Here is a 27,597-nt window from a genome sequence, read left to right as displayed (position 1 = left end):
CCTTTAGCCGAATCCAGGGGAAGAAGGGGAAGGGCAGCATTTGACCAAAGCGAGCAACAAGGGGATGGACTGGGGTGCTCACCAGCAGCCGGGCCAAGGCAGAGGTTCTTCCAGATGCTCAGAGGTACAGTGAGACCAGGGGGAGAGGCAGTGCCGGTGCCTGGAGCAGCCCCTCCTTTGCTTCCCGACACAAAGGCAGCCACTCAGGCAGAATTAAACATCAAATTTATTGCATAATACTGTACTATGTACACACACATCGAAAATAAACATTTGATATAATTGTATATTCGTCTTCAGTGCTGCATTAGAAAGAGGCTGGAGGGCTCTCAGTGTAGCCCACAGCCTTTCTTAAAAAAACCCAGAAGCCTAAAACCTTTTGTTATGAGGTGCAAAGTTCAATACTGTATATTGAACACGGTGCATAAATACTATGTCCTAATAACAAGTCAATGTCAAAACCACCCTAGGCTTAAAATGAGATTTACATCAAGACCTGAAAAATGGGGGAGGGGGTATCATTCAAACTTCATTTAAGGGGGGGGGGGGGGGGTGTCTGAGACTGGGGGAAAGGGGATAAAGGCTCTCCAATCTTACAGGATAGAATTTTTGGTAATGATTTTGCCTACTCAAGTCCTAATGTACCTTTCCAGTCTAATTCTCACACATTGGCTTTTTGCAAAATAAAGTAACCGTAATTGCAAACCCAAAGCCAATCTCCAAACAGAGGGTTATCACTCAGAAGTGGATTTCATGCTTCTTTCTTTTCTCTGACCTGATGAGACTGGAGAACTCGTACACACCTCGTACACCCCTGCACGCTCACACACACGCACGCACGCGTGACTCCTCTGGAGAAAGGCGGCAGTGGGTGAGAGCTGCCACCTCACCTTGCGTTGGAATAACAGGTCAGTTCGGATGGAAAAACGGCTCTGCAAAGCCCACCTGCCTAATTGGCAGGCTTGCCAAGACAGAAACACAACGCAAGAGAGATGCAATTTGAGAAACCCGTTATTATAGGTAGGGTTTGTCCTTCCACCAGCCCGAACACAAACCCTGCTCCAGAGGATTTTGAGGTTTTGTTAAGAAGACACTGCTTGGAAACAAAATTTGAGACAACTGAGGAAAAACAAGCCAAGCGTCCCAAATCATCACACTCTCCATGAGACATCCTGGTGCAAAGAGACAGAGCATCACTAATACACCACCCCTGGGGGTCACAAATAACATCCCTGCCCAGTACCATCCACCAAGAACCAAAGGGCACAGGGGATATTTCCATTCAAAGCAAGCAAGAACCAGCTTGCGTTTTAAAAAAGATGGAGGGGGAAAAAAGGAGGGGGGTGGGGGGGCTAGTCACAGCTTTTCAAAAAGAAGATCACTATTTCATCCTCAATTTCCACCATAGCCTAAATGCAAGGAACATCAAAATATTTAAACTGAATTAAAAGGTAACTCTGCGTGTGTGTGTAGGGGCAATAAAAAGAAACTATAAGGAACTGCCAGCCAGGAGGGCACCGATGTCAAGTTGGAGGGGAAACAACAGAAACGCCCACTGAACTTACTTTGTTCAGTAGTTGAGAAAATTCAAAGCAATAGCCTCTCCCTGCCGAAGCCCTGCAAAACGCTGGCAGCATCAAGCTGAGACTGCGTCATCTCAATCTATTATTATTATTATTATCTTTTTCCCCGAAAAATGCTCTGATCCATTCCCTTATAAAAATAAAGCCAAGCCCATCGTTTTCTTCCTCCGTACCCAAGTGTCTGTGCCTCTCCCACACCGGTGCGGTCAAGCTAAGCTGAAGCCCTCATAGTGATCGATGGCTTGCACCAGCCGGGCGCAGAGGATTTCCTTGCTGCTGTACTTGGGCAGGTCCAGGAGGTTGTAGCAGGTGTGCGCCACCGGCAGGTACTGCTCACCGCTGGCCGTGGACTGGATGACGATGCGCAGGCTGGACATGCCGTAGATGGGAATGCGGTCACTGCCCGTCAGAAACACTAGGAGAAGCAGAGGGCAGGCGGCCAGTTAGGGTGGGCAGCTTCTCCTAATGGCAAAGCCCATCCCCACCTGCACAGCGGGACCCTGCCTGGAAGGGAAACGCTGCCCAGCCCCCACGCAGGGCACCGCTGGCCTCGCTGGGGAGGTGCTGGCCATCGCGGGGCGCGCAGATGAGTAAGTAAAGCAGCCCACAGCACCCCCCTTCCCTTAAACGCCCCCTCTTATGTCCAGGCAGGATAAAAAGGAGGAAAGCCAGGGCTGCCAGGTACCCACTGCAGGGGCACCCCCCCTGCGGCCACCCCTCCCAGGCACAGCACCTCGATGCCAGGACCAGGGTTGGTTCCTCCCTGTTGCCCCCATCGTATCCGTGCTCCCCCTGCGCGTGACCCGTGTGCAGTGTCCCTGCCATGCTGGTTGGTGGAGAAGTTACCCACAAAAGCCCCTGCTGTGACCCGGGACTCCCGGGTCCCTCTCTACACAGCTGCTAACTTCAGCGTGCAAATTTCTCTAACTCGAACATGCAGGACAACTAGCTGGCTGCTGCTTTCTTTGGGGGAAAAAAACCCTCAGATAAGAACACTGGCCTTTATCGTTCCAGTAGCCACAGAATCATAGAGCAGCTGATGTTGAAACGACCTCTGGGCCACTCCCCTGCTCAAGCAGGGCCACCTAGAGCAGGATGCCTAGGACTGTCTCCAGCTTTTGAGTGTCTCCAAGGATGGAGACTCCACATTAACCTCTCTGGTTAACTGTGCCAGTGCTCTGTACCCCTCACATGAAAAAAAAAATGTTTCCTGATGTTCAGAAGGAAGCTTCTGTGTTTCAGTTTGTGCCTACTGTCTCTGGTCCTGTCACTGGGCACCACCACCAAAGCCTGGCTCCCTCCTCTCTGCACCCTCCCTTTGAGTATTTGTACTCACTGAAGCCCCCTGTGACCCTTCTCTTCTCCAGGCTGAACAGCCCCAGCCCTCGCAGCCCTTCCTCACAGCAGGGATGCTCTAGTCCCCCAGCCGTTTTAGCAGCCCTTCACTGGAGTCTCTCCGGTATATCCGTGCCTTGCACACTGAGGAACCCAGAACCGGTCCCAGCACTCCAGCTGTAGCCTCACCGGTGCTGCGCAGAGGAGCAAGACCTGCTGGCAACACTCCCCCTAACACAGCCACGTGTCACTTTTGCAGCAGGAGCACATCGCTGGCTCTTGGTCAACTAGGTGTCCACCAGGACTCTCCAGGGAGCAAAAATGGCTGGCTGCAGTAACAAACTCAGAGTCACCTGCCCTTAAAACCACGTGTTTCTCCTTGTCTCCCCTTTTTTCCCCAGTCACCCACACACAGCACCTCGGATCTGTGTGTGGCTGGGACACTCGAAGCAACACACACATACACACACGCTTCCACGGCCGCTTCTGCAGAGGATTCCCTCTCCTCCTCGGCACACCACCCACCATAATAGCACAAGGTGACCACCATCAGGAGGAGAGGTATCTGCTACTCAGTCACACCAACGCGTGGTCTCATTTTCCTGCCACATTATACACCAGCTTCTCCACTCAGCTGTCATCCTACAACTGCCCCATGGTCCATAAAAAAAAGCCCTGTGGTGCCTGGAAGCTCAGCTTGCAGAAAAAGGAACCAGATTAAGTACGGGCTCTGGGGACTGCTATGAATTCACCATCTGGAAAAGCAAACACATGGATACTGCACTCCCTTGTGAGAGACTGCATTTGGTCTGGCACTGCAGATATCACCCAGCGATTCTGAGGGTAAAAATGAACACAAAGGGGGAAAAAATAGATGTTTTCTCCCTCTCCTGGTTATCAGACTAGCAGATAAGTCAGGAGATAAGCATTCATGCTGGATCATCTTCTAGCACTTAATGCAACATGCCATAACCCCGGAGCTCGCACACACTCCCACCTGAGTCTTTAATTTCAGGAAATCTGCACCACTGCAAGATACTTACAGAGAAATTTCTTCTTCTTTTCCAAGGGAAATGCATGAAAGGTTTCCCAAAACATTCTCACAGTTGGATGTGTTGCAGTGTAGTCTCCCTTATAGACAGCGCTCTATTGAAAACCAAAGTCACATCATTTCATCTGGCACTAGAAAGCAAAGACTAAGCAGAACCCAGACCTGATGTCCCCCAGTATCTGACATCAGACTGATGTCTGATAGTTATGGAGAGCAGAACGGGTCATGGGCAATAGCAGGGCTCAAAGACCCAGCCAAGTGTTCTCCTAGCAATACGTGGAAGGTAGGCGTTAGGCTTCCAGCTATCCACCTAATTACACATGTCATGAAGAATCCTGGAGTACCTGTTCACAGGCTGGGCTCGTGGACAAGATTGTGTGATCTCCATTGCAAAGCCACTTTTGCTGCTGAGGCAGACACAGAGCAAGTAACTTGCTGGTCTACGCATTTTGAGAGAATATAACTCTTACTTTGTGTCCAGACTCCCCTCTGAACCCTTGGCTGTGTGCTTCTTGCCCTTGTACAGTGCAGTGAGTTCTACTGCAAATTAAGACCCTGACTTTCTCTTCCCTTCTGTCTTAGGTTTCATCCCTAAAAAAAGCAGACAGAAGTCCTTCTCCTTTGTCCTTTCTCATCCTGAATTTCCTCCCTGAGTTATACCAGTAGCAGGACAGCCCAGTAAGAAACTTTTTGTGTGAATGACGGCAAGATGTACAAGGAGCATTAGAGAGAAGGAAAAAAAAAAAAAAAAGACATCTGTGCTTTATCACGCCTCATGAGCCAGGCTGTTGCCCTCCTCATGCAACTGCACAATCCCAGTAATTGTGAAAAAGTAGTAAAATATGACAAAAGGGAAGCTTTACCTCCTCCAGTTCCTCCCAGTTGTAGTTACTGTTTCCAACTATCATGGCCCTGAGCTCTGTGGGCTGGAAGAGTTCCAGGACTTTCCCACCACACACTTTCAGGAAGCCAGTGGAAAAGGCCGTGTACCACTCATGGATGGAAAGGTTGAAGATGTAATTTACGTAGGCTTCAACAAACTCTTCCCTAGTGCACAGAGAGATCAGGCAAAGGAAAGCACTTTTAATCATACACCTGGGCAGCAGCACTGCGAAGTTCTCCTGTTTCTGCCTGTAAATGTGGCTCACAAACATGAGTCTCCAACAGGTTCAGCCCACTGCCCTCCTCTCACTGAGCTGAGTCACTGCAACACCGACAAAGTATTAGGCAGCAAGTGCCACCAAGTGTCTGCTTCTTCCCTGGCAGTGGCAGCGTGGGAGGTGCCCCAGCAGCCCAGGCTCTATACTACCAGTAAACCCACCCAGTGGCCTTGCATCCAGTTGCCCAGGGGGCCAGGAGGGAGCCAGAGTGACACCAAGCACTGGGATGCCCTCTTCTCTACGGAACCCACGGCCTGCACAGGGGTTGTGTTTAACAAGCATGAGGATTCCGTCACCAGAGGAACATATCCACCCCCGGCCCAGCATCTGCAACCCTGCGTTCAGGAAGCCCAGGACGTGAGCTCTTCATCCTGCAGGCATCTGGGGTTACTGGGGCTCTGCGCCCACCTGCCATGACCTCAGACTGCCAGGTTGGTCGGAGCAAGCGCTCTGCTGGGGAGAGGGGACAGACAGTGCTCAGAGGACTACCGCTTCCGAAGCCAAGAGACGCACAGAGCCCCAGTCAGGTGGATTTTCGGAGGCAGCACCTGCTGACTCCGTCCCCAGCGAGTCTTGCCGGTGGTTCCACACTTTCAAAGCCAAAGCTGTAGCCTAGAGGCAGATGGAGGAAACCCTGCTCTGAAAAGTCTTGATCTGAAACTGCACGGCCAGTGCCCTCCCTCCTGGCCCCCAAGGGAAAGCCACCAGGAGAAATCAAGAAACACCCCTCACTACAGAGCAAGAAAACAGGCTTAGCATGGAAACCTCCTCTTCAGCCTTCACGCTCTGGTTAAAGAAATACAGGACTCGTGCACTTGGGAGTATCTGGCAAAAAGAACGATTCCTCTCAGAATGACAACCCTCTGTTGGGCTTCAAGAGTTCTCAAGAACAGCACTGAAGTAAAAACAACATTCTGTAGTCACTGGCAAGAAACTTGTGGCAGGCCCGGGCCAAACCCCGTCTCAGGATTTTGTTAGGAGGTGAAGCGTCTTTATCCTACTCTCTTTCCGATTCTCAAAGCACCATGATCAGAGTGCAACACTAGAACTTTATTTGTGCAATGACTTGCAATGCTCCCCTGACTCTTTTTTTGAACACCTGACAATAATGTACCAGCAACTGGGACACGAAACTGCTCTCTGTGGGTGGAGGTGTCATTTTTGCCTGACATTTGAGAGCAGCTCACACTTGCACTCAGAGGATAAGAAGATCGGGGAACACTACAGAACCCAGTATCTCCATCTCTAGCTGAGGAGGTCAGAGCTGAAAAGTATTTTGAGCTTTTGGTGGAGGAATTCTCAATGGATATGCTCTGTAAAAGCAGCGACCATGGAGGAGAAAATGAAAAGGAAAGATAAGGAAGCAGACTGACAAAAATGAAAACTTGGAATAAGAAACCATATAGCAAAGGGAGAGTTGCTTTCCACTGCGTTCGCTTCGTTGCCATTTTCCCGATAGTCACCTGAGCATTAGGGAAATCCAAGCTGATTAAGCACTTAACTGTTGCTTAATACCTCCCTGGCTGTTATGGTCATGAACCCTTTATTAAGAACATTTTTATGTTCTGGCACCCAAACATGAACTACAAAGGAGAAAGGGAAAATGCAGGTATTTCCTATTTTGCATTTTTCAGTCAAAGCAATCCTGTGCATTCTTCTGTTCCCAGTGAACTTCCCTCACGCACAAAGGGCAGTGCCCAAAGACAAGCACTCGGCAAACTATTCAGGCCAGGAGGGCAGCAAATTGGTCCTTGGCCTCTAAGTGTAGGGGTGGAGGAAGTCATTAAGCACTGATAAATTGACAGCCACGTCTAGACTTAGATTTAGAGGTTAGCTTGAGGTCAAAACTCTGGTCAAGACGAAGCAATTGCATTTTGGAACATGTTAAGCTGCTGGAGCTACACACTAGCCTTTGTCCTTCAGGATTTTCTTCTCTCGTTGCCTATCCTGACTTAATAAACAGTTGCAAGAGCTAACCTGGATGCTCTTCCTAAACATTTGGTCAGCTAAGATCTTTTTTCCTCCCCTAGGCCAGTATGGCACACAGTAGAAAAAAACCCAAGTTTTCTTTTAAGTGTCCATGCCCAGGCTAAGAACCTAAAGGGTCCTATCACTGCATTTTCCTCTTTACTTCACCGTCACAAGCACAAATTAAACTCTGCTCCATTTACCTGAAGGCCACCTTCTCTTTGCAGGGAGCCAGACCTACACTGCTCCACCTCCGCGTGGGTTTTGCATGGAGGCAGCTATTTAGTTGTAAAATTGCATCCTTTTGGGCAGCAGTCAAGTAGGTAAGAAGGTAATACAGACAAAGCTTTTGTTATGGCATTGGCTTTAGACACAATCAGAACCCTTTTAAATAATCAGATTAATAGGAAATTACTTCATCTCCAGACCTTCCAGCAAGGTCTTCAGCAATCCTAGCACAAGCCCCTGACCGTGCTGCTGACCGGTCGCTGGATCACACTGTTTTGCCAGCAGAGAAAGAATGTGAATGCTGCTCCAAGCAAGAAAGGCATTTGTAGAAATCCAATTACAGGATTAAGAGAAGAAAATAGTTTAGCAGCTGGAAAAAGGGCGGGGGGGGGAATGGTAGCTGTGCTAGTAATAACTCTTTAAGTGTTCAAACAGAAAGGAATCCATGTACAGTAGGGCCTTATGGCTCTAATCAGGGATGGTGGTTCTCTGTAAGGCATATTCAAGGGCAAGCATTTCTGGATCCGGATTTTATACAAGTTTGCCAGGCTCAGTTTTGCTGGTCACGTACAGTTCCTCTCTAAACCATCAGGGAGATTAACTTTCAAGGGGCAAAATCATGCTGCAATATCTACCATGAGAAAACTGCCACGGCTCTGTATGAAGGTCTTTTGCAGGAAGGAATACGTCCATCCAAAAGGCTGTGGGGTACTTCCCATCTTTCCATGTGGGCTGGTGGAAAGATGATGTCAACTTACTTTAGTCAAGTGCTGCTGGCACCCAGTAACTTCTGAACAACTGATCTTAGAGTCTGCTCACAGTGACTTCTGATTCTCTCTCACATTTCACCTCAGCCAGAGTTTCCGTGGCATTGCACCTGACCTCACACCTACCAGCCCATCCCCACCTACACCCTGCTTACCTATTGTCCTTCTGCACCAGGATTTTATCTCCATCTTCGATCAGGTTCTTCTGCTCCGTCACACCGTAGCTTTCCCTGCAGATCTATACAAAACCAGAAAACTAATTCTACCAGAAGTACTTTTCAGGCTGCATGTCTGCAGAAAGTATGAGTTCTTTTTTCACAGTTGCTGACTGGCATGTGAAGGGTGGGCCAGAGAAAAGGGTATAGGCAGAACACTTTCTCTGTTCCAAACTCCCTGCGCACTTCACCACCTTCCATCACTTAAATTTGCTGTAGGACAGCTATTAAGTCTAAATCCAAAGTCAGAATTGAAAAAAATAATTATCCTTTGAGGTAAATTTCTTGGGGGGGGGGGAACCACCAAACACACACAAAAGCCTGACAAGTAAAAATCTGCCTTTAACTAAGCCCACATGCTCCAGCAATGAGGACTCCCTTCTTTATAATAGAAGCTCAGTAGGCTAATTAATCCACTCTCACTGCAAGATGGCATGACCACAGCTTTCTGCATTTGCCTGGCCTAGAATGGCACCAGTACAAACCCATTCTGTACATGCAAAACTGGTCATGTGGAAAAAAATGCAAAAGGATCAATTTTCAAGTTGTTATACACAAAAGAAGCTCAGATTTTGATATGCAAGGTGAGTTAATACTTCCAATGTTTCAGATATCAGTTATTCATTTCAACGTTTTAGCAGATATATCTGCACATCTTTATACATTATGCAGTACATAGCACAAGAAAGAGAGTAAGAAAACCCTTTTGTGTAAAAGGAGAGTTTGAAGAAAAATCTCCTGTGTTATTTCAAAGGTATTCTTTTTTTACACAGTCTGCATTATCAACATTATGGCTTCACTTCACCCATCCTGAATTGTAGCTCTGATCTGCATGAGAAGGTTGGACCCAGGTCTGACTCACTCCAGCGTAAGGTGGATCTAAGAGACTTCATGTGCTCTCATCACGAAACAATGAGGTGGACATTCTCCTAGCTCAGCAAGGATTTTTGTCAGTGCGTAGCAGTTTCCTGGTACCTTGTTTTTACCCCAGGCAGGCCCTGGACAGAGTCGAGAACCCAGATCAAGCTCCAGATGAACCCAACACTCACAACTTTTAGAGCACCAGAACTTTAAGACAGAGACACGGGAAGATGGAAGCCCTTGCCCTGCCCGAGTCAGAGGAAACCAGCTCGGAGAATAACGATGCCGTAATCTTTGTAAGGTTCCAAATGCTTGCATGTGTCAAGGGACATACCTGATATTCCAACGTACATCAAGATCAAACTCTTAATTTCAGGGACTCTCCACTGTGTAATAGAAACTAGAGCACCTAGGTTACTAGCTAGAGAAAGATTCTTTTACTGCTGTAGTAGCACGGGAGAGCTGACTACCTCAGCATGCCTCCTAGCAACAGCCTCCAGCATTTTGCTTCTCGAAGTCTGACCAACAAAAAAATAAATTTTCAAGTTAAAATATTAATACTATGACAGCAATGAAAATTCTAAATTGTGTTAGCATTTCAAGAATTGACCCAGTGATGTCAAAACCTAACTTCCATTTTCAAGGAGGATTTACTCATCTACTTCTTACTGTCTAGTGTGACAAGTGGGCCACTGGCATTTAAGTCACATGCCACAGTGACAACAAGGCTATTCTGAAAACCAGTCAGTTTAATCTACTTACAAGCTCAATTTTCATGACCACTTAACAAAAGAACACGGGAGATGACAAAGTATTTTAACATTGACTTTTAACATTATCATGGGGGGTGTACTGCAGGAATATAGTTTGGAATAAACCATAATACACACAAATAAGTAGATTCAACTGTACCATAACAGTCACAGAGCTGATATGTTAAATGCGTCTTACTGTAAAATTCAAGCAGAATGTCTCTTCTACATCTTCCCCAGGGTAATCCAAAAGTTGCTGAAGACTCCTACATAACAGGTGGAGAAAAATGAGAAAAAGAAATCAAAGATTCAGAAAGCTATACATCTAAAGGGGAAAAGGAATTCAGCAGAAGTAAACAGCATCATACATCTGGGTAACAGGATTCCAAGAGAGAAGCTCCGAGCCACCTGAAGGAGTAAGAAATAACTACACCTCAAGTAAAGGTGCTTTGTTAGAAGCAGGACAGATGCCAGTCCACACAAGTTATCAGTGCAGCCCATGCATACCTAGTACATGGACCCCCTTTAATGATCCTGGCCTTACAATAGAATTACATTTTTAGTTCTTAAGGACTGCTAAATATTTATGCCATCACCACGCAGAAGTCTGATGGAGTGGAGGAACAGAGGGTGGCGGATTATGTCTGTATCCCCATCATGCAGAAAATATTCTTCTCCTATCCCTCAAAATCCTGCTGCTGTCTTCCCGGCCTTTTACCTCATTATTGTTAAAATAGAGCTGTCACTTTGTGTGGATAAATCAGGCAGCAACTCAGAAGGAAAAAAAAAAAAAGTCAGCAGACAGTAGGATCTTAGCTGCTCAGTGTCAGAGGCAACCAATATCCCCACGCAATTATTAGAAAATATTCAATAGGCCGTTTAGAAAAAGTCATTCCTTCATTCCATTCAACTTCTTTCCGGCATGACAGCAGGTCAGAATTACAGGGATAGGACAGTCCTACACCACGAGACGTGGAGTGGAACTGCTTGCTAACCCAAGCCTGGCTTGAGGGGAGAGGCTGAGACTAGGATCTGGGACCACGCATGCAACCACGGAGTGGAGGGAGAGGTCCCCCCAGCCCTGCTTTCAAAGGAGCGTGGTAGGTATCTTTTGGCTGTGTCAATACCCAGTTTCCGGGGGTCAGAAAGGTGGGTACAGAGGTTAGAGTCTAAGCAAATGGATCCAGTAACTAGTGGGAGAGAAGCCTTACATTAAAATCACCACTGGCTTATGTACCTGCTAGGATCACAGCCCCCCCCCCCCGGCCCCCAATTGAACCAGTCACTCAAAAGGACTGGGAGATGTTTTATTGAACAGCTTTTACCCAGTTTGGCATTCCTGATTCTCAGCTGGATGGTTTCCCTTCCCAGAAAGGCTGCAACTTTGATTTTTCATACCTTCCTTCTGTAGGGGATAGCTCCTTCAAATCCTCTAGGCAGGGCTTCACATTCAAGAGTTTTTTGTACAGAGCCAAGGGAAAGTGAAGGTCTACCACTGTGAAGTTGTATATTGCAAGACCGCATATGATGCCAATCAAATGAAACCAGTTGTGTTCTACAAAACACTGCAAAACCACACAGAGAAAATCCTGATGAGACAGAGTCACTGGTGCAACGCACGGTACCCTTTCCCCCACGCACTAAGCAACCAGCCAACTCAACTGCTTTTCCAGCTGAGAGCTCCCATCAGGTCCCAGTTGGGTTGTGAATTCCTTGCTGGAGACTGGCACAAAAACGAAGATTCAGAAACCAAGTCCTATTACTTTTGTAAGCCATGATTAGCTGTGGAAACAGCAACAGCTGCTTTCCGCTTTATCTGCCTTTTATTTCCTTTTCACATACCTCTGCATTTAGACATTAACAACGCTTTGATGTGTGCTGTCTATGTGCTGCAAGGGAACGTGTTAACAATTCTCTCCCTATCACCCATCCTATTTTCGATTAAAAGCTTATTTATTATGCAAATCACAGTGCCACTCAGGCAAATACACCAACACAGGTGTTGGTACACTGCCCTGCATTCCTTCACATGGTTACTCTCACACTGGCATGCCAGTCACAGACTGTCTGCCTGTATCTGCGTTAAGTGATGTAAATATCTGACTCATTTTCAGTGCTTTCTGTCATCATTCTTAGCATCAAAAGACTTGGTTTTATAGCCTTGACATAACCAGCGATTGCTCTGTAATACTGTTTATAAATTACAAAAGGTACCATGTAATTTCCTTCCTTGTAAAATATAATTAATAAATCAAGAACCCCACCATGGCAGCCACACCTTAAGGGAAGACCGACAACATCATTTCCCCACCTTGCTACCTAGGAAGGTGAAGGAAAAAGGACATAACCCACCACTTCCAGCATAATGCTATCTGACAGGTACAGAATTTGCATTCCAGTCTTCCAAAACCAACCAACCGTCAGTACAAACAGCATTTCTTGCCATTGAAGAGCTCCCTCACATAAAGCATTAATAAGTTTAGACCCTGAAGGCGATAGTGATGCGTCAGTAAGTGGATTGGTTGCAATTACATGAACAGCAAGGGAACCACAGAATTCTAATGTCGTTGCAACCCAAACCTCTAGTTCTGTAAAACAGCACATGATTATCACATTCATGATAATAAGAGTTGTATTAACCATCAGCTGATAGTTAACAGAAGTTTTATTATGGGGATAAGAATCAGGAGAAAGAGCCAGCTGCTTAAGAGGCACAACCATCACCATTCTGCTAAAGTTAACGGACCTGCGCTAATTTAGGCTGGCTGAAAACAGAGCTCACGTTGTGGCGCGGGTGGGAAATGAGAGGAAGATCATTTCTTTCCAACAGTTTGCCACTAACTTTCTTGTCATTCAAATGCAGCGTAATGTTTCAACCTGCATGTATAGAAGGCAAGGACTTACCGTGTCTGAAAACCACAGCAGGTTTGACTCTGGGTAGTAAGTGAACATGCCATAGATGGGGTTGAGGAGCTCTTTCAACAACAGGAGGAAAAATTCCTTTGTCACTCCTCCAGCGTCAACAGCTTCCTCACCATCAAAGATGACCTGTAGAAAAAGCAGGTCAGTAACGGGGATGCAGAGCTGAGACTACGTGAATCAGACATCTTTCTAATGGTGAGCCACGCAAAGGGATTCATCTTAACGTGCCCAAACCCACTGCAACCCATGAACCTGTCCCAGTGCTCTGCTGGCAAGGAGGGAAAGGGAATGAGGGGGCAAATCAGGTATTTTGAAAATGTTTAACTCCTTATGCAAATAGTAAATAACCACCCGTCCTCCCAACAACCAAAGCAGAAACATGGCAGCAGCTGCTGAATTTTGTGGCAACCTCTCAGAGTAGGACATGTTTTATCTCTAAGTGGCCTGTTCCTGCAGAAGAACAAAACAGAGGCTGCACAATATAGAACTGTTTCCTCCCTGCCCCTTATACATTAGACGCATCAGGAAGAGAGTGTCAACCCCCCGCTTGTCTTCTTGTAAGCTGTCCACCGCCAAAACACTCCAGGAGTCAGAGAGGAGAAAGACTCAACCCTTGCACTGATTGGATCAAGTGTCCCCGTGTGCTATACCTATGGAGAAGCCACTGTACACTGCAGAAGTAGTAACGTGAACAGCTGAAAGGCTGCAGAAGTGTCAGCTGGATGAGAGGATGCTAAAGATGGGGGGGGGGGCGGGGAACTTACTTTAAGAGGCTTTTTCAAATCAATGTCTGAATGGATGCTCAACTCCCTTAAAGCATCACCGACTAAGTTACTCCTGCGAACATGAAGTACCAGGAAAGGGCTTCTGGCCAGCAGAGGCTCCAGGGTGAGAAGCATGAAGACATTCTGCAAATTTGCACCATTTATTGCAACCTGAAAATAAGAGATGGGTGAAAACCAGCCACTGCTCAGCTCCTTTCCTCCTATGGAAAGAAAACTATTAACAACTATATGCCTGGTGTTCCTTTCTCCCTTACTCTTTTAGCCTGGCTTCCCCAAGGATTACATACCCACCCTGTACAAGTATGTGTGCCTGTACACCTACCTGTATGCCATTTCCCACACCAACACCTGCTGAGTCCCCTCGTTGCTGCTCAAATTTCATGAATCAGAGAGATCAAATTCCTGAATGTTTTTTGATGTTAGGCAGGTGGGTAGGGAAAAGAGGCTTTATTCATGCTCTTATTAAGTCAAGGAACTCAGTGCAAACACACCCCGGTAAGAGTCACCCGGTCCATGAGGGAAAGCAGTGTTATTAACATACCAAGCAAGGAGCCAGCTGACAACCACACCTGGCAAGGCACCAGGGAACCCAACTGCACACAACTCAAAGTTCTCATGTACATGGATTTTCTGGAGTCCAGTAAGGCACAAAGTCCAGGCAAATCTTTGACCACACACAGTATATTCATTTTCATGCACTGTTCATAGCAAATGGGAAATTCACATTTCTAAGTTCAGTTTAAAAGTGGGTTAAACCTGAGACAAAAATCCACTGGAAACCACGCTTCCTCCATTTCAGCACTCACAGAAGTACTGATTTCTTTGGACTAAGTGGTTGTCTTCATAAAGACCCTATCTCTCGGGGTGGCAAAACCTTTACCAGCCTGCTGTCCTGCCAAGGTACAGTAGATACCTTCCCCTGCTTTCATTTCGTCACCCTTTTGTGTGTATTTTCAGCTGCCCAGCTTGTGAGCAGTGCAGTGCTGTGAGGAGGTAACTCCAGCTTTTGAGTGTGGGCTGAGCAATCTCTGCCTGGCGGTGCCCTGTGTGTCCAAGCAGCTACAGAGAAGCTGAGCCCAGGGGCCAGCTGTCCTTGCCCCAGCCGGGCTGTGAGCTGGCTCGGCTGCCACCTGCAGGGTAACGGTGCTGGAGCTCAGCACCCTGCTGCCAATACGCTCCCGGAGAGCTGAGCTGCTGGCAGCTGCTGCTTGCAACCACGAACAGTGTCAGGAACTGGTCTTCAACCCTCACTTCTCACAACCACTCCTCCTGCACCAGAGAAACTTGAAAGAAGTGCCCACTTACCTAAAAGTTTGTCTGCTTTTCCAGCCTTACAACTCTTGAGATCTCACCTTACTTCTTATCCTTGGACTCTCATAAAATAAGCAAGTACTCCTTCCCTATACAGTTTAAATTTCCACCACACGTACATCTAGCAGTTCTGATGTTACCTAACGTTTTGAAGTGAAAGACACCGAGCACTGCCTCTGAAATAGCCCAGGCAAAGAGGTTCTCCAGCTAATCTGCTCTCCCGTATCACCGAAACAATAAAATGCTGCACACACTAACTCCCAGTGAACACCTTCCCTTGCAGCACCAAGGCAAAAGGCAGAGAAAGTGAAGTGGGAGGGAAAATTGGGAGAGAGAAGGATTACCTGCATCTGCAGCTCTGCATCTGTCTGTAACATCTTGGTCTTAGCCTGAGCATCAAAGATGAAAGGATAAGAACAGAGTGTCACAGCATCCTGCAAGAAAGGCAGGCAGATTGGTTCCCTATGTACAGCTTCCATAGCACTTTTATTTAAATAAAAGTCATGAAAAACAATTTTCTCACCTGCATGATAGATGGTCTTACTTTCTGTGAAGGAAAAAAGAAATACAAAAATATTTTACTCTTTATTTCGTGTCTTTTTTAGGGGATGGACTAGTTCAAAGGTGACCCAAAGAAAATTTTTTCTCCTCTGGGTTCAACAAACCCAGTTTTTCCTCTTTAAGAAAAGCATGGGAACTTCCTTCTTAAGAAAATGCACAAGTCTAATAGAAGATTTGAACAAACTAAGAAAATTAACCAGCACAGAAGCCTGTGTTAGCCTGCCCTAGATGAAATTTACTTTCCTGAAGAAAAACAAGAAAACTAGACCCAGAGCAGAGGCCATGCAAAACAGGAGAGACCATAAGGCCGCAACATAACAATGTAAGACCACTCCGGCAATGCAAATTACTCTTCTCAGTAGCCACATCAATACATTTTTAAACCATTTTCAACTATTTTTAACTATCACTGTTACATAAATTTGAGTCAGGATTTTATTGTTCTGCTCACTAAACAAAGCAGCACTATTTAAATGATGGAAAGCAGGGGACAGGGGACACAGCACACGCAACATTTAGAAAGTCCATGAACACACACACACACAAAAATTCTTGCTACAGTCAGGTTTTACTCTTGCAGCATCCCCGGGCTGATGGTTTTTTGGTGTTTTCTCACACTTGGGATTCCTTCCCTTGCTATAATTTAGTAATCTCACAAAGTTCCTACACAGCACATTCCAGCCCTCAGTTTAGTTATTTCCTTTCTTACAGATGGAAAAGTGAGGCATAAAAGAGGTGAAGGGTCTTACCCAAGATCACCCAGCAGGTTACTGGAAGAGCCAGGAACAGAACCCACATCTCTTGAGTCTTGGTTCAGCCCCCTAGCCAGAACGCCACACTGCCTCCTCTTACAGAGCAACATTTTAAGATCACTGGCTACATTATTCACAAAACCTGCCTAAACAGCAGAAGTAAAGGGTAAAAATTATAATTTTAGAATACAGGATTTGGCTCCTGAGGTCTCGATTACATTAAAAGGATCCAGCAGTGACTGAATTAATCACCTTGTGTAAGGATTGAGTGAAATTCACATAAATAATCAGAAACTGTTGCAAGCGCTTGTTAAACGTTAAGGTCTAGCTCTTCTGACAGCCTTATATTAAGTCAACTTTGTCAAGCCACCGAGTACCCAAATCTGAGATACTTAACATACAGGTAACTCCTATACCGAATATATTACACCCATTAAGGATATTAAAAATAGAGATCTACAACCAGAGAGACAAACATGGACAGCTATTTCATGACTATACATAAAACCTCTTACCATTCCAGCCTGATGTAAGAACCACATGAGATAATCCTCCTGAATGTCCACCAAGCTGGAAATCTCAGGGATATAAAACTTATCATATTCTATGTGTTTAACCTTCTGATTTACCTAGTGAAGAAAACAACCTTTTTTAAAACATGGATATATTCAGCATTTTAGAACACGCAGGTTTGCTTTCATAAAATCAATTACAGCAGCTTGCACCAATAGGACCCAGGAAGTCTTGCAAAATCACATGGTCTATTACACTTCAGTAAAAGCCAAGAAGAATAGAGATAAACTTCTGACTTATTTTAATTCCTTCTCATCCTCACCAGGACTACCCAGTACCAACACAGTGGTAACAGAAAGCATCAAGGGACAGGTACTGGTGATGCCACAAGTGCAGGCAGTCTGGTGGCTCCGCAGGAGCAGTCTTTAGGGTAATTTTTTCCCTAGTGTTTGAGCCAGGACTAACAACCTTCAAGCGTCTTGAATCCAGGAAAACCACTAACATCTTACCCATGTGGTGACTCAGTGGACAATGACACAGCTCACAAGCCAGGGCCATGACCACTCTGCCCCTGCCAATCAACAAAGGGCAGACAAGGCTGAATCATCTTGAGCCAACACACCCCCCAGGCTTTCCTCTTACCTTGTGGAGTTTCTCCAGCAGTCTGAGAGCAGCTGTAATGTAACTACTGAACAGGACCGGGATCAACAGCGTCTTTCTTCCACTGAGGAGATAAACCACCGCACCTTTATAGAGGTCCACTAGCCTGAGGAAGTATCTTGGGCACACTTGAGACCACCAGTTATCTGGAAAGCAGAAGAACATCAATACAAATCCTGAACTAAAGGCCAGAGTAACCTCTAAATAGGAGGCTACAGCTGAACTTAGGAGAACACACCTGAAGATTGTTTCAAAAATTTCCTTATTTCTGTCCTAACTGTAGGAATAGGAAAGTGAGCTAGGAGTCAGCTAGATAACAGAAACTAAAAAGCTTTTCCCCTTCCATTCTCATACAACCACCCTAGCCACTTCCCAGCCCCAATCCCTGATCGGTGTGGGAGCCTGAATTCAAAGTTTTTCAAGTTTCAGTTCAAGACACTTGATCTTGCAGGCAGACTACTGGTTCTCATGTATGGTAAGAAAGCAGCTGCCTGGGCAGTTCTCTGTAGCACCACTTACTTTCCTAGCAGGTGTCCCAGCAGGTCTCCTGGCACATCTGCACCAAAGGCCTGAAATGCCCCCTCCTTAGAAAGGCTGACTTCTTTCCTGCCAAGGGCAGGTAACCCTTACCTCTCCTCTGAAGGGACCCTGACTATTAGCTTCTTTGCTAGAACCAATCCACCTGCAAAGTAGAAGCTGGAGCCTGGGAAACCATCATGTCAACTGTTAGAAACAAACACCAGTTTATCCTCTCAAAGTGTCAACACAAAACCATATTCTGGCAGGCAAAAGTATGAGAATCCTTTACATTTCTGTATGCTAACAATCACAGTGGACTACCCCGAGTAGAGGAGGAAACTCGGTTCCAAAGCCTCTTTGAATAAAAAAAATATTACTAAACCTCAAAATAAATTTCACCGTAACAATGCTCCTGGAGGTCTGAATGCATTACATAACATTTTACACAATTATGAGATTTCGTATCAGACAACCTTAAGAAACAGAATAAGGCAACAAGAAAAGTAATAGCTTAGCAAACATGAGTAACAATTATTGAGCAGCACACGTGCTGCTTAGCTTAAAATGAGCTCAAAGGAAAAAATTTTAGTAGAAATGAGAATATTCCGAAGTACAAGAGGTGGGGTGTTCAGCTTGGTCACAGACCAGCCAATAGGTTTTTCTGCCCCTTATACAGGGCAAAGTAACTTTATAATATATTTAGCATATACTTTTATTTAACTTATACAGAAAACAGATTCTAATGTGACAATGTCTGATTAAATTTAAGAGAGTAAGATCATTTAATCTTCATGATATATAAAGTTCGTGTTCACAGAGAGGCATGCAAATTTCTCTGGAACAGAGTCTTTGAATGTAGGCAAACTCAATAAGGTAAATTGGATAAACCTCCATAGTAAGAGTTCTTTGAAATGGTATTTTACTTCTAAATTAAAACAATTCTTAACTTGATTTTTTTCTCATTTATTATCCACAACACTGTAAGTTTTACACTATTGTAACTAACTTCCCATATCTTACCCGCGTGGCACATTCTTCATTTCCTCACAGTTCATGTTTAAAATTCAAATTTTATGCTTATAATCCTTTTACGTGGGAACACAGGTTTTGGGGGAGGATTCCTTGAGTTCTTTTGGTTCCCAGCTGCTTTTTAGAGGCGACTGCTTTATAACACTGTATCACAAATAATACCCAATTATCATTGCAGGCGTTATAACAGAATAGAAAAATTAAACCCACACAAAAACATGACTGAAAAACCTCAAGGCAACACTGTGTCCCAGTTGGATACTGAGAGCAACATGCACCCGAAGTGCCAGCCTCTTACCGAGAACTTTGCTGGGGTTGGTGTCTAGGCGCAGGATAGCCATTGCTAGAGGAAGCGTTAACGTGATATAATACTTGGAGTCTTGGAAGGGTGGGAATTCGGGAAGAATCAGATAGATTCTCATTGCCTCGACATCTGGTGGTGAGCTGGACAGCTGAGGAATCAAAAAACTTTCAAAGCTCTTCAGTATCTAGCAGAAAACAAGAGAAAAGACAACTTACCCTGGGCGATAGAGCACCTAACAATGCAGATGCGTGAGAACTGATGAACTGGAGCATGTTCAGAATGGGTGGACTTGACAGCTTTTCCTGGCAACCTCTTAAAAAGACTCCATAGGACAGGGCTAAACTCCAATTTTTCCAAAATGCATGAATGTTTGGATAGGTTTTTCCAGGGCTGGCTAGAGTTTAGTTAACCCCTCTTGCTAAGGTCACACCCCTGCTATAAAAGTCAAACCCAGAGTAAAAAAGCTATAAAAATATAGCTAAAAAATGGCATGGGGAACATAAATGATTTTATCCCACAGCTCTGCACTTGGGGAAAAAAAAATCCTTAGAATAAGTTTTATAACCATAAAGTACTCTACTCCTGACAGGCACCAAATGAGTACATAGTCATTATTTACAAGTATAACATACACAGGATTCATTTCAGCAGCCATTTCACATATTAAATGCCATGAGATAAACCTTGTTTTTAAAATCAAGTCTTACAGACACATTCTGGGAAAGTGAAAATCTGCCCAGGTCAATGGAGAAGCATCCATTGATACCATGAAGGATCTGGCCTGCAGATATGCAGTACAACCCTTCCCCAAAAAAAATCTGCTGTTACTTGCATGGTACAGAAGGACAAAGCCTTTATTTCCCCCTCCAAACACACAAGACCCCAGAAGTGCAATACCTGGTCTAGTAGAATGGAGTGCTGGGAGTTCATCAGCTTCTCAAACAGCACTCTGGTGGAGTTCAGATCAATCCCTGGGATCTTCGGACTGGTTTTAAAATGTTCGTCAATTCTTAAAAAAAAATCCCAGACAGACAGGCATAAGTTTAAGAAAGAGACACCATTACCCATGTATTGGCATGTCCTGAGAGCAAGCAATGGAGGAATGACCTCTAGGGAATTTATCAGACTAGAAATAACGCGGAAGTTGGAATCTTCTTGCTAAAGACAAGATGGACAACTCTCCCTTCTGAACCCCCCCGGGTCTCGCAGAGAAACACTTTATCAAAGCCTCTGACTCCCCCAAGCCTCCTTCACTGACCTAAGAGCCTGCCTAGACAGGCCAGGTTGCTTAAAAATCTGTAAAATATGTATCATCTATGTCAGGATCTTCTATGCTGTCTTCCATACGCTACTTTTACAACAAAATCTGTTTAATCACACCCAGTAAGAAAGGGAAGGCTGATACGTAAGATGACACCTGACTGCTCTGCAAGGGGACAGCAGATGAGGGTTTTCACAAGAAAACGGGAAGATCATTCAGAGCAGCTTTTCGGTAATTCCACTCTCAATTTTTCTAAAACTAAACAATGGTCACAATCAAAACACAGTACAGCTGACAACGGTCTTCACATGGTCTTTAGTTGTAGCAAAGATGTGCTACGAGAAAGCACAACTGAAGCTACAGCCTAATTATTTTCCTTTGTCACCCCTCCTTTTTCTGATTGATGGTTGTATTATCACACTTTCTGCTGCGCTTGAAAGGCTGCAATTTACTCAGGCTACGGGCGTAGGACGGATAATGAAGGCAAGCCTGCGGAGGACAACAGTCTAACAGCCAGATCTAGCAACACTGAATGTGCAATCCAGCAGGTAAGACAGCTTGCTCAGCATCTAAAGCAGGATCAGCATCTGCAGCAGAGGCTCTCAGCACCATTGTCTGCAGGAAAGCTACAGCCAAAACTTTTCAGTCACTAGGAAAAAAAAGTCATTGCTAAAATTCCATTGACCTCAAGGATTTCCCAAGTCCGTCACTACTCATCTGAGACCGTGCTGGATTAAGACACGGTCTTAATCTAAGGAAATCTAAGGAAAAGTTATCTATTAAAGATGGGATGCATTTGTCGGTTGGCTGGTGTGACTGTAACAACACGAGAACTTAAGGCCAGCCTGCTGCAGCAGAATGGCACCAGGCTGGAAATCGCACCTCCGAGTCTCACTGTGGTACAAAGCACTTCAGGCTGTGACGTGCAGAAGCCATACTGGAGCGTGCCCAGTCACACAGCCCTAGAAAAGCCACTTTTCCATCTAACCCTGGGTACCACAATGCCATACTGCAAACAGGCCTATATGGCATTAGGATACTGGAGGGATATACTAGGGCAATGACATGAGACTTCACACACAGCGGTACGTTGTTAAATACAGCCTCATCTCAGTGTATGGTGGCTTCAAATTCTATCATTCGGTTTGTCAAAGATTTTCTGTAAAAGTCCTGCACTAGCCAGGGCATCACTAAAGTGGAAGGAGAACTGCACGGGGGTGATGAAGTCAAACTCCACTTCCACATTCAAAGGAGATGTTGGACTATGTACAGTGACTCTACAACGTGGATACCTCAACAAGTGTTTTAAACCAACATGACACAACTCTCCTGATGGAGTAACACACTGCCTTGTCACACCACTAGAGAAGAAACCATTGGACAAGCAGAAAAACGCAAGAATGAGTAAGCTGTTCTCTTTTTCAAGTTGCTCTTGGAAAATATTACTCAAGGATTACTCAGAGTAACTAAGCTTTTCTTCACCTAGTTACAGGTCATTTACTCATCACATCACCATAGATTTCTCCTCCTCACCTTATGCCGTTACCTCCAACATTTACAGACACGGCCAACACAACCCTTCCCCACCCACAGCCCTTGACTCAGCTACGCATATTACATCCTTGTCACCACCTGTTGTTGGTTACACCCACTTGAGATTCCTGCTTTTGTAAGCAGGAGCACAAACCTTTCCACAACTGATGTCACCTAAAAGGAGAGTGCTTCCATGCTGCCCCAGATGTACTTTTTAAGAGCAGCCTGTGTTGAAGTGTACCTGCACATGCACCAGCCAGATCAGCTAGGTAAGACACTACTATTCAGATGCCTGGCATCACTCATTTCCCTTAATGTCACATTCCTACCCCTCTCCCTCATTTTAAAGATGTTGATATTCATTTCATAAGGAAAACATTGTGACAGCTCCAAGGAATCTGGTGCCACTTACAGTACACTCACCATGTACTTTTAGACCTTCTGCCTTCCTTACCCAGCTCTGATCACCCACTACTTTAGTGGATGCTCTCTGCTCCTGTCTCCTGTCTGATCAGAAAAATGAAATCCCACAGTAGCAGCGAGTGAAGTAAAGGTATTCCAGCCTGCCTCAAGGGAAAGCCACACTTCTGTAAGTTTGCCACTTACTTCTTCTCCAAGAAGCTTCCATTCCAGCAGGCAGCTGAGGACAGTATCTGAACAACATTACTGTTTTCAGCAGGAAGACAAAAGAAAAGAGAGATAGAGGTGATGAACAGATGTCCCAGCAAACCTCTTCAGCTCTCTTCCCTTCCTTCTATGGGAAACAAGGTCAGGATCGGCCCTTCAGAGCCACAGGGGTTAAGCAGTTTATTCAGGATCATGTAACATCCCTCTTGAAAGGGGGGATGTTAGCACTGCCTCCTTTCCACCTACTCTGCCCTTCTCATGGCAGGCACACAGGGGAAGGAATTTAATAAGTCTGTTCACAAGTTCTTGCTGCTTTTCATGAACTCTAAGCACAGGATGAAGGATACCTTTAAAATCCATTTCCCCACCCACCATTTGCAATGTTCTGAGGCAGCCTCAAATTCTTCCGGTTTTGCTCAAAAAGCTCTAACTTGGCAGCCTTGTGACTGGCAATTGTCCTCCCCTTCAAAATGACCAAGAACGACACTTGAAAAGGCTGCTACATTTCAAGTGAAAACATGGCACGGAAGCCAACAAAATTATTTAAATAAAACTTTCAACAAAAGGCTTATCCAGTGCCACAATACCTACTTGACAGAATTAGAACTGTTCTTTTCTAAAAGCTTTTGCCTCCAGACATCTATAGTTTCATCATTTATTAAACAGGTGTAACGTGTTTCATTTATGGTCCGGAAATCATCAGCAGGCAAGGAATTCTGTGAGAAGATACAGATTTCAGCAAAAACAAGGCTTGTAAAACAATTCCTTCTTATCCATAATCTCCGTTTTCTATATATAACTGAGAGCTTCCTTAGTGTGGTCTCTGAACAGGTTTGGTTAGGCCGTTGTGGCATTACTGAGGAGTGCAAAACGAAAGGCATAGGAAGGTATGGAAAGAAACCCAAGATCACCATCAAATACATTTTAAAAAGAGGAACAGGAAAAACAAAAATATAATTTCCTTAAATGCATCAAAGCCCTCTTAAATACCACCACATATAACTACAGGCACAGTACGTTTATTCTAGACTTATTTCCATGCCTCAAAAAAGCATGTCAAAAACTTCTTGAAAGAAGTTAGAAGCAGAAAACCCAATTCAGCATTCAGCCCTCCATCCAGCACATCTTGACAAAACCCCAGTGTCTTTGGTTCACGGCCCTACACTCTAATCGTGGGGACCCCACTGTCTCAGGAGGAGAGCAGCCCCTCACTTCCAATCTGCAAAGGCGACTGGACTCCCCTCCCTGCGGATCAAACTGAAATCGGTGTCTTCCCAACGGCTCCAACGTGCCGCTAAAGGAAGGCAACTTTCAGCCACAGCTAAAACAGTTTTCGGTCCCTGTAACAACTGCCATCACTGGTAAGGGTCGTAAGGCGGAATGGACTCCAAAGCAACGCCTCATTTGCCAGAGATACTGCCAAAACGAGAGATGCATTGTGAAGGCTGGGACAAGGGAGCAGACTTGAGAAGATACTTGATTTGATTTACCTCATATTCCGAGCAAAGCACAAATGTTTGGTCTCCTCCAGAGAAGATATGTTTAACAATGTGGTATTTACAGGCATCTGTTGAAGAGACACAGTTGTGTTAGAGGCTGATGAATGCAAGTTCCTGCTGGGCCTTTTCCCCACGTTTGCACTGCCAGCCTCTCAGGCTTTACACTACAAGGAGGCACCTGGGTCTCTTGAAGACCAGGCTGAAATCAGCTGGAACTCAAGCACCGTTGACCTTTCTTGAGAGATACAGAGGGCCTGGCAGGAGGGAAAGTTGCAATTTTTAAACTGCAATGAGGGTTTTAAAGAGAAACCAAATCCTTCTGAAATCAGTATTAGTACCATTTCAGAAGGCTCAAGATCGCCAGATGTTATCTCTACCATGAAAAGAGAAAGGGAGAGGGTACGCATTAACAGAGGTCACCCAGTAATCACCATAGTGCATTTGGGACAGGACGGGTTTCTTTTGCCAATTCAAGAACTTTCACAGAACAATGTCAAGACGCCTTTAGACAGCGATGAGTGAACTGAAATCATTTATGTCCATCTGCGACTCCAAGCGGTGCACAGTACGTACCAGGTTTCCCTGAGAGTTGCCCATTGTGGGCTGCCCAGTGACCCTTGACAGGAGAGGGACACTTAACATTGCAAGTGTGCCCTGTTCCCAGCTGGCCTCTTGTTCCACAGCCAAATGCATAGATCATTCCTGAGGAAGGCACAAAGGCTAAAGTGTGATGTCTGGAACAGAGATGGGTACAAAGTTTGGGCCTTGTTTAACATTAAAAGAAAACAAACAAACCACAAACAGCCTAAAACTTATTCTCTGTTCCCCTAGGCCAGAAGCCGGTGCAAAGCAGTCTTTACATCAGCACCAATGCTCAGGTTTTGCCACCTGATGGCACCAGTTTATGGGATGGAGCTCTTTAGGGAAGTGACAAAGGGCAGCTAAAGCCAGCATGTATACAGCTGGTATCAGGCTCACAGAATTAGCTTAGTCATTTGCTAAGCCTGTATATATCAAAAGGCAACAACACAGCACCAGTGTTCCTAACCCTTTTTATGAAAAAGGCTGCAAACTTGTAACCAAAGGGGCTGCTGCTCTTATTGAATCTTGCTGAATTAAGATGTAAAGGTATCTGTTACCAGGGAACAAGCCCAATTAAAAAAAGCCTCCTTTAGAGGGTCTTAAAATTCTCATGAGAAGTAAAATGTAAGTTAGTTTTGACACATAGGATACAGAAGCGAGACTATTTACAAGACTCAGTGTTAGCACTAACCACCACCAAAGAAAATTTCTGTCTGCATACAGGACTCACCTGCCACAAGCGATTTGGGATACTTCACTGCCCATTAGCTCAAGAACTCTTCGGGGGTTCACTTCATCATTCATGGAGTCATGTCCCAGTTGCCCACAGGAACCTGCACCGAACGTGAACACCCCTCCACTCTGTTAGCAAATCAAACAGCATATTCTCCATTTAGGGACCCATAACCCAGCAGTGCATCTCCGACTCCAGTTTCAGTACGAGCCCAAGCTTAGGCAGAGATTGCTGAGGATTTCCAAAGGATTCAGAAAAGAAACTTGGGCTCTGCTAATGCAGCTTCCAAATAAACTACCTTGTCACCCATCAGAGAGTAACAGAATTATCTTCAGGTATGTCTACATTAGACAAGCTTCCCACCGCCACCACGACCACCACCAGATGAGTCTGAAACCCCAGCAGGTTTAAACACAGCTGAGTAGCACCCATTTCCACAGCACTTTACATCCATCTTTGTCAGCTGCTGATCAAAAAGACCGTGAGCTTTTTCTCTGAACCAGAGCTTCTACAGAACTAATCTACAGTGGTGTTCTTCCCCACACGAATCCCAAACCCAGCTGTTTAATTCATTTTACAGTGGAAAACACTGAGGCACCAAAAAATGAAGGAACACCTAGGAAGTGGCAGAGGCAAGACAAAACTGAGCAGTGATCTTCCAAATCCCAGCCCTGTCCTCTGTCCACTAAACTATACACCATTGGGAAACAGCAGGCTCAGAACTGAAAACCTCTTGTAAGTGCTGTGAGTGACTACTAATGTTTCATTTAAACACTCATTTGTTTTGACTTGCATTTCATTCTGATGCACAATATCACACTCTGTTTATCTTCCAACAAAACACTATTTTCAACCCCTTGGATGTATATTTGCTAATTATTTTTTTCTTGCTCAAATCTAATCTCTTTGAGCGATTCACTTGAGTTTTACTATTCATTGTCATGGATTATCAACATCTTCATCTTCAAAAACAGCAATGAATCATGTTGGCAATGACAGTTATAGTAAGACTACACTTTCCATTTAGTTTCCTGCACTGGGGTTGGATGGGATACAGTAAGTCAACCTGTTCTTTTCACTATTACCCAGGAAACTAACGTGAAACCATCAACAGCAGGCAGTGTTCCCAGGTAAGCATCTTTACCTTTGTCAGAACTGCTGTGTGTTCCTCTCCACAGCTGATGTAAACAACCTTCTGAGACCGCAACAGCTTCACATGGCAAGGGGATTCTCGGTCTGCATTGAAGACAAATAAAGGAGCTGTTTCATAAACACAAACATGAGTGTCTGAGAAAGCCACTGGCAATCTGATTTTCAGATGTGGTCTACGTGTGCAATGAAAAAAAAAATATGTGGGGGGGGGGAAAACCCACGTACTTGAGTGCTTCACTGCTGCTTTTCCCCCTCCAATTCTTAAAAGATTTGTCCTGGCTCAAAGAAAATTGTCCAGAGCAAGAATGCTCATATTGAGAACCTTGTACAAACTCAAGATGCACTTGCAGTTTTTGGGAGGTGTGATGAGTGCGGCCTAGCTATGCCTGCCTTCGGCCTCATGCTCTGTTCCAGTCTCCTCACTGATGACTGCAAACGTTTGTTCCAAACCCTTGCTTAGACCTTTCCCATACAGAACAATCCTGACACATGGGAGACGCTAGCACCACACACAGAACAAGCTGAGTCCCAAGGTGTATTTAAATGCCTGCCTCCCTTCTGTTGTCATCCTTTAAGAAGATCCTCCTACTTGCAAAGGCTAATCACTGTCAACCGTTAAATGATGCTTTTCTCCTTCACTCTGACATTCTAATCATTAAAAGTGGGTCTCCTGAGGATGACTACACTAAGCAAGGTTACATGTTTTACTTATGTAAAAATAAAAGCTAAACATTTCAAGGAGCAGCAGGTACCTCAAAACAGTTGGACATTAAGGGGAGCAGCTGCTTACTTCATACCAACAAAAAATCGGGTTCCTACCTAGAGCAGTTGTCCAGTTTTTAAGACTCTCACCCAAGGATTTGACAGGTGCTTTTTTCTGGGTAGTGAAAGGAAAATGGTCACAATTTCAGGGATTTAGAAACGAGAGCAAATT

At 45.0% G+C, this 27,597-nt stretch overlaps 1 protein-coding gene across 7 annotated transcripts in view; it reads right to left on the bottom strand.

Moving 5' to 3' along the window:
* Positions 1–208: 208 nt before the first annotated feature.
* The window catches only part of HERC3 (HECT and RLD domain containing E3 ubiquitin protein ligase 3), a 55,532-nt gene continuing 28,143 nt past the window's right edge, over positions 209–27,597 (bottom strand). For 3 of the 7 annotated variants that reach the window (XM_037379153.1, XM_037379171.1, XM_037379163.1), the window contains exons 6-25: positions 26,656–26,747; positions 25,509–25,639; positions 24,770–24,930; positions 24,188–24,264; positions 23,289–23,413; positions 22,677–22,736; positions 20,174–20,285; positions 19,271–19,460; positions 17,407–17,570; positions 16,767–16,880; positions 15,462–15,485; positions 15,283–15,372; positions 13,607–13,777; positions 12,825–12,968; positions 11,319–11,485; positions 10,120–10,186; positions 8,248–8,330; positions 4,833–5,016; positions 3,962–4,064; positions 209–1,998 (exon numbers count right to left, since the gene is read on the bottom strand). In XM_037379153.1, the coding sequence (XP_037235050.1) occupies positions 1,790–1,998; positions 3,962–4,064; positions 4,833–5,016; positions 8,248–8,330; positions 10,120–10,186; positions 11,319–11,485; positions 12,825–12,968; positions 13,607–13,777; positions 15,283–15,372; positions 15,462–15,485; positions 16,767–16,880; positions 17,407–17,570; positions 19,271–19,460; positions 20,174–20,285; positions 22,677–22,736; positions 23,289–23,413; positions 24,188–24,264; positions 24,770–24,930; positions 25,509–25,639; positions 26,656–26,747 (2,468 nt within the window). In that variant the 3' untranslated portion in view covers positions 209–1,789. The other 4 variants (XM_037379178.1, XR_005102987.1, XM_037379188.1 and 1 more) reach the window with 4 other exon arrangements.

The sequence above is a fragment of the Falco rusticolus genome, chromosome 1 (genome assembly GCF_015220075.1).
Source record: "Falco rusticolus isolate bFalRus1 chromosome 1, bFalRus1.pri, whole genome shotgun sequence".
Lineage (NCBI taxonomy): Eukaryota > Metazoa > Chordata > Aves > Falconiformes > Falconidae > Falco > Falco rusticolus.
Note: the sequence above shows the minus strand (reverse complement) of the source record. Positions and strands in the feature narration are given on the sequence as shown.